The sequence below is a fragment of the Hibiscus syriacus genome, unplaced genomic scaffold (genome assembly GCF_006381635.1).
Source record: "Hibiscus syriacus cultivar Baekdansim isolate YM2019G1 unplaced genomic scaffold, ASM638163v2 tig00116959_pilon, whole genome shotgun sequence".
NCBI lineage: Eukaryota > Viridiplantae > Streptophyta > Magnoliopsida > Malvales > Malvaceae > Hibiscus > Hibiscus syriacus.
This window is the reverse complement of record NW_024063485.1, coordinates 3,904,487-3,911,992: the sequence shown is the minus strand read 5'-3', so window position 1 is coordinate 3,911,992 and position 7,506 is coordinate 3,904,487. Positions and strand designations below refer to the sequence as shown.

General features: G+C 33.4%; 1 protein-coding gene across 1 annotated transcript; it reads right to left on the bottom strand.

Annotated features, from left to right (window-relative positions):
- Nucleotides 1-226: 226 nt before the first annotated feature.
- Nucleotides 227-4,667, bottom strand: LOC120189753 (cationic amino acid transporter 2, vacuolar-like). Its single transcript, XM_039192956.1, is given in 15 exon segments — nt 227-425; nt 511-586; nt 690-802; nt 1,110-1,218; nt 1,520-1,766; nt 2,170-2,328; nt 2,608-2,674; nt 2,767-2,939; nt 3,028-3,124; nt 3,202-3,320; nt 3,424-3,564; nt 3,662-3,746; nt 3,908-4,109; nt 4,494-4,619; nt 4,622-4,667. Coding segments are annotated over 15 exon segments (1,908 nt in total). The 5' UTR covers nt 4,653-4,667; the 3' UTR covers nt 227-262.
- Nucleotides 4,668-7,506: the final 2,839 nt, after the last annotated feature.

The following is a 7,506-nucleotide window of genomic DNA, read 5'->3' as shown; positions in this document are numbered from 1 at the left end:
TAAAATGTACTATAATTTACATTTTTGAACGAGTCTTTCCCACCCTCGGGATAGTATATATATATATATATATATAAACAAGGGTTTGATTTAAGGTCATCAACCATGGCTGCCACTATATCTCACAAATAAAACAATCAAGCAAACGGTGGATAACTATAATATATATTACAAACAGTTCTTCAGCAAAACCAAGACCAACAAGCGTTGGTTCAAACGAATTCCCCATTTTTTCCGGCAGAAAACCCCATTCGTGGTGGAATTAGGCCAACATGTCGCCCGAGGCGGACGATCGATAAATTTCATCAGCATGAGCCGCAGGCACATACACTGCATCCAGCAGTGAGCTATGGGAACGACCGTAGAACACGTAAACCACCACCCCCATTAAAAGCCAAACCGAAACCCGAGCCCAGGTGGCAGTCCTGACAATTTCAAAGGAAGCAAACATGAGAATTCTGGAAAGACCAAAATTCTGAGCATTCGAATTAGACTTAGTTTAAGACTTACCCCAAATTAATGAGCAAGTAGACATTGATGAGAATGCAAGCAATTGGTAGGAGTGGAACGAAAGGACATATGAAACCTGAAAATAATATCAATATTGCCTCAAAATTGATTCAACAGTAAAGATAATCAATATGGCAATGGCAGGTAAACATGAACTACAAAGAGTACAGGGAACATGCCTCCGGTATGGCCGAAGTTGTGCCTGGCATCATCTTGATCAATTAATGTGAGCACAATCAGACCCGACAGAAGAAGCACACCACCAACTCCACAACATGTGAGCCGAATAAGTCTATAGGAAGATACCAACAACCATCAAACCGAAAGAGCAGATAATGAAACCATTTGAAGAGAGAAGTTATTAAAAGATAAAATCGAATATTCTTCTCCATATATGTCATAAACCACTAAAATGTTCATCCGGAACTAGTTTCCTATCATCCTGTATCAACAAATAGAGAAAATAATATATGTCCTCCAACCAAGTATCGATAAAATGGGTTTTCATTATCTCTTCATCCATATCAATGTGTAATGCCTCCGTTTCATTTTGAAATAGAAAAAAAAACGTAGTTCGACAACAGACATAATCAACCTACCCCGGAATCCACAGATTTGAAGCTGCGAGAGTAAGGCCAAATATCCCTACACATAATAACATTATGGTCCAGCCTGCAACTTTTCGCCTGTTCTCTTCATCGAGTGCCCCTACAATAACGATTACATGGAAGGAAATCAAGACTCCAAGAGATGGCAGTTGATGAAAAGCTTTAAGAAATAAATGAATGCACTTTTAAAAGCATTTTTAGGAGAGTAAGAACATATTAAGTTCCAAAATATTCTATTTACATTCCAAATAATTGGGTTTTTGCACTTTTAAAAGCAAGCAGAAAACCTTCAAGCACATTGCTTACATAAGCTTGTGGTAAACCTAAGACATTTTATACTAATTGCTTAAATGAACTCTATACAGTGTATAAGAAAACAAGACAGAAAGCAAGGAACTTACAAGAGGCCTGAGCTTCTTGTTTTTCAGCCACTATAATCTTCTCGCGAAGCAAAGGCTGAGAACTGTCTCCAGAAGTACCTATCTCAGGATTTTTCCCACTAATTGCCTGGGTACTATACCTTAGGGTGACAGAATCAATTGACTCCTGAAGTGATGATGGAAATGGCACCTCATCTGGCGGGACATATCGAAGTATCAACACGGAAATTGCTACCATAGTAAAGGCAAGAAGTGTACCCACGCTAACCTGCACGAAAAAGGCAACTCTTAGCTTCATGTTGGCATATAAACCCAGGGGCCTCTTTATCTCGAAAGTTAAGCAGGAGCATATTTCGTAATCAACCCATTAACATTGTTTTGAAAACTGTAAATGATCAAACAGACTAAAGCAATAATAAGAGACATCATTATATGGTAAAAGTTTTCCTTTACTTGATGCTTGCTCGAATATGAGAGTCAGATACGTTCATTTTTCAATTAAGACCGAGTCGCCATATTAACTGAATGCAATCAAGACCAAGAAAACTATAATCATTGCGAACACAGCGGCGTGTTTAGATCTACATTCAAACTAAGATGATAAAATAATGTGATCTGGACCCCAAACAGGTAAATGAAGTTTATCCCAATTGCAAGAAATGTCTACTTACCATCCCGGCCAACTGTGAAACATCCATGACAAATGACAAGGAAGCAGCAACAATACCAGTTGTCAAAGTGCCTTTGACAGGAACCTGGCTGCGTTTATTAACATCTGAAAAAAAAGATGGCAGCAATCCATCTCTAGCCATTGCCATAAGAATCCGAGGCTGAAAACACACGATTAATGAATTAATTTACGTAAAAATAAAAAACACTAAGCCCCATGATCGATCATGTAAGATTCAAGTGCAAGCATTTTATCATTTATTATTTGGATTCTAAATGGGTTGAAGTGTTGACAACAAAGTAATATTTACAAGGAACAATTTAAAATTTTAAACATAACATTACATTAATTAATATATCTAAAATCCTAATTGAATCCGAATACTAAAATAATTGAGAGGGATCTCTAGAGTAATTAAACCTTCCAACTCGATTCATACCTGAGGGAGCATTGAGCCCATTAATGTTGAGCAAAGAGCAGTAAAAGCTCCAGTGGTTATTATGTAACTGAAACACAGCATGAAGGTTCCCCATATAAAAAGGTTTCATAAAACGAAAAATAAATAAATACACACTCCGAATGCATGATGAATACTCACGCTGCCCATTGCATCCCATGGCTAGCAAATGCTGATGAGATGGGAGTGTCGGGATCCATAGCATAATAGGGGACCAGACCAACAATCACAACAGAGACCAGCATGTACAATCCACAACAAATGGAGAGGGCTGTCGCAATACCCAGCGGCAAGTCTCGTTGGGGATTCTTCACCTGCAATTCACAATTTCAAATTTTTCATATGACCAGGAAAGACAACTTCAATACAGAGTAAACTGCTAGAAGAAAAGAAACCATATACCTCCTCAGCAGTACTGGCAACCGAGTCAAAACCGATATACGCAAAGAAGACTGTTGCAGACCCAGCAAGCATTCCATCCACACCAAAGGGGAAATACCTATGGGATAAAAAATTAATATAAAAGATTTTGAATGATCATATTTGCATTGAAATATATCAAAAAATTCCAGTTACCCGGTAGGAAGTCCATATCCAACCCATCCAGTCTGGTAACCCAGATAACTGCCCGCTATTATAACAAATATCATGGCACATACATTTGCAGTGGTGACGATCGCTTGTGCTAGTGTACTCTGCATGAAACGTGCATAGAGGTTTTAATTTTAAGGAAACAAAGGATCCATCACCCATACTTGGAAAACAAAAACAAAAATGAAAAGCGGTGATAGACAGCACCTCCTTGATTCCAACACACAAGAGCCCCGTCACGATGAAAACTAGAATTGCAGCACATGGATCCACCACAATGTCAAGGCCGGGAATATATTGACGAGCCAGAAAAAACGGTAAACTATTTTCACCACCAAAGAGCAAAGCCTAGAAGCAAACATCAAAAAAAAAATAATAATGAAATTTTAATCAAAAAACCAGCCAAAGAAAAGAAGGCCAAAATTTTTGAGAAAATTCACTAAACCAGATTCGGCGAGATGCCACGAGCAACAGCTGCACCACCGATTGTATACTCCAATATCAGAGCCCAACCAATCAACCAGGCAACACTGCAGAAAGATATTTACTAGTATCAGAGGCAAGAAACTGATAAATCTATATGAAACAATAAAGACTGAAAATCTAGTATCAACTTTTGAAATTGCAAGAACAAAGAACAATACACCAGTAAGAAATTTACAAGACCAAAATCAAGAAAAATGCAAATTACCCTTCACCAACACAAATGTATGAATAATGATAGGCACTGCCGGCAGAGGGGCAACGACTCGCAAGCTCGGCATAGCAAAAAGCAGAGAGAGCAGCAGCAATTCCAGCTATTAGAAAAGAAAAGGTGAGAGCTGGCCCTGCATGCTCTCTAGCAACTGTTCCAACAAGAATATATACTCCAGCTCCAATTGTTGATCCAACACCTAATCACAGTGTACCAAAGTTCAAAATAAGCTATCTAGTTATATATCAAAAATAAAAACGGGGAAAAAACATTATCTTAAGGTAAAAAAAACTAAAATAAGGATAAAAAACAAGAATAACCACATACATCAAATATATATATATGAGCAAGAGAGTAAAAAAAACCCCCAGCAAATAACAACAGAAAATGTGAATAACGATCGAAACCCATCATAGTAGATAAACACCTTAAATCTCTAAATATATGAAATAACTAAAAACCAAAAACCAGCATCAAAATTCCCCCAAACAACTACAAATAAATGTCGAACTTTCCCAAAAATCAGCTAAAAAAAACATAGTAAAGGGCTTCCCCAAAAGAAGTAGAAAACATGAAATGTTACCAATTGCTATGAGATGCGGGACTGTCAACTGCTTAGCCAGCTGATGATGACCCAAACGCTTGGAATGAGCCGAATCCACCTGTTTTCTTCTCACCAAACTCTTTAACCCACCCCATGAAGAACCAAACCTTCCTTTCGGGAATCAACCAAAACACCCATGAAGAATTTCCACCCAAATCGATCACCCTTTCCCCAAATATAATTCTTCTTATTAACAGTAATTCACAAACTTGGCTTTTATTCACACAAAAAAATTACTTTAAAACTAAAAAAACGAAACTATTAACATAAATATCCGCCCCCTGAACCCTTTCAATATATAAATTAGGCTAAACAAAGCGTTTAATTTTGTGTAGTTCTGGAAAGGGCAACAACAGGGGCTGGTTTTAGGAGAGAAAAAACTTTTTTTTGGGTATTTCTAGTTTTTTCTCAGAGTTTGATTTTTGCTTGGAAGAGAATGAAACTGCGGTTTTAAATGGAGTAATTTGGACTGCCCGTTGCCCGTTCTTGAAGAACCAAATCAAGAAAAGTGGGTTTGATTTTCTTGGATAATTAAATGTTCGTACAACACGTGATTCCAATTAAATAAAAGAGTAAACCACCTATTTAGTCATTCATCTATTACTAAATTTCTTCCGGATCACCTACCTATTATTTTTTCAAAGGCACTCCTATTCTTCTTCTAGTATTTTGATCCCAATGTAACAATGTTTTATTTTGGGGAAATAAAGCTCCTCCATGGATGAAAATATTAGTTAACAAGAAATTAATGTTCTAAAATATGAGTTTTTTATCCTAAAATGAAACTTTTGAGGACAAAAATGATCTAAAATAAAAGAATAAGAATTAAAGTGATTATTAGTAAAACAATAGGGCCTTTTGACCTAAAATGAGACGTTGGTAGCAAAATATTTAAAAAGGAATATGAACAAAAATGATTATTTTAATAAACATTAAGGATTAATTTGAACATTTAATTTTTTCAAAATTTCAAAATTTCCTTTGATTTTATCTAATAACTTAAATACATATTCTAGTGATGTGAAAATTAAAAATACTTTAAAAATGCCAAAACGGTATTAAAATGATAAAAATTATTTTCTTAATAATGAGTGATGAAAACAGAAATAAATTATAACGTTTATATGATTTTGAGAAAAAAATAATAATTAGATTACTAAAATAGAAATGTGAGGAGAAATGGATGACTAAATATATAGTTAATGCAAATAAAACACTGAAATTCAAATTATATACGTATTAAATATATCAGAAAAATATCAATTAAATTTATATACAGATATAAAACTGAGTCATAATTTTATTCCCTTTTTATGTAATTTTTGATAATTATATTAAATATCAACTCAAATAAAGAATAGACGAAGAAAAATGAGATAGAGTAGAATAATGATGGGGTGAATACAAAAAACTTTACGTAAAAAAGCATCTAGAAAGGGATCTATTCTAGTTTTCGATTCGTACGAAAGGCCACGCAATTCAACAAAATATATTTTAAGTTGAAGCCAATAAGCGTAGTACCTTGAACAACTTGACATCTTTGCAAAGGGTAAAACTGTATATTAAATAATAATAGAGGTCAAGTTGGATTGGAAGAAGATTCAGAATCTAACAACAATAATGTGGTGAAGTATTACTGGGTAAACTACAGGTTTAGTGTCACAATTATCACTTTTATTTTTTTTATTACTCAATTATTACGTTTTTTTTAATCATACCTAATGTCATTTTGATTTTATTTTAATCAACTACCGTAAAAAAATAACACAACTACTAACTAGTAGTGTTTAATGAGTTGAGCAGCTCATGAGCAGTTAGAACTCGACTCGGTCAAAGCTCGTGTTAACTCAACTCAAGCTTGACTCGAGACCTTAAAGAGTTGAGTCGAGCAATGTAAGCAATTTGATGATTTTTTAGATAAGTTTTTAGTAATTATTTTTTAAAAATTATTTCATTCAAAAAAATAATAATTTACTAATATATAATAAAAAGATAATAAATTTCTAATCTATGAATTTTCTAATTAACAACAATAAAATACTAAATTATTAATTAATATTTTATTATACTCAAAAATCAAATCTTATTTATTATTTTAATGTATTTGTAGATTGTTACTTTTGGAATTTAGACTTTAAAATTGTTTCATACACTTTTTATTATTATTTTTGGTTAAATTTATTAATATATGTTTATATCGAGGCAAGCATCGAGCATCAAGTTTAATGGAATGAGCTTAACAAGTAATGAGTCGAGCAACAAAAATTTTTAACGAGTACTAGTTGGGCACTACCCAACTCGCGATTGACTCGCTCGATAATCACCCTACTATTGACATAATATTTAAAAAAAATTCAATGATGACGTGATATTATCTTATGATGACATATCAGTGTTATCGTTAATTTTTTAATGATAGATGACTAAAATAAAATTAAAACATAATATTAGTTATGATTTAAAAAAATAGTTAAATTATCAAAATAAAAGTAATAGTCGAGACAATAAACATATAGTTTATCCTATATTAATTTTGTTTGTTTAATGGCAAGGCACGATGCACAATGGAAAAGATTTGAAGCGATGCCATGCCTTGGGCGGTGGTCTTCGGGGATCCTTCAAAATTCCAGCAATTTTGGAACTATTAGGCAATTAATAATTTACAAAAGTGGCTCAAAATCCATACGGAAAATGGGCAAAGCTACTTCATCTTAATAAATCACATAAATATCTCCTTTCATTCATATACCCCCGTTCATTATTGTCTCGATTTTAGTGCCTCTTTCTATATTTGTTTAAAATAAAAAAAAATTAAATTATTATTTTTTATTAATATAAAATAAGTACAAGATAATATCAATTTAAAGATATTTCTAAATTATTTAATATTTAATGTTCATAAAACCCCTAATTTTCATAATGTATAAATCTAGAATCTTTAGAAATAATAATTATTTTTACCACTGAAATAACAAAATTAAAGTATTATAAC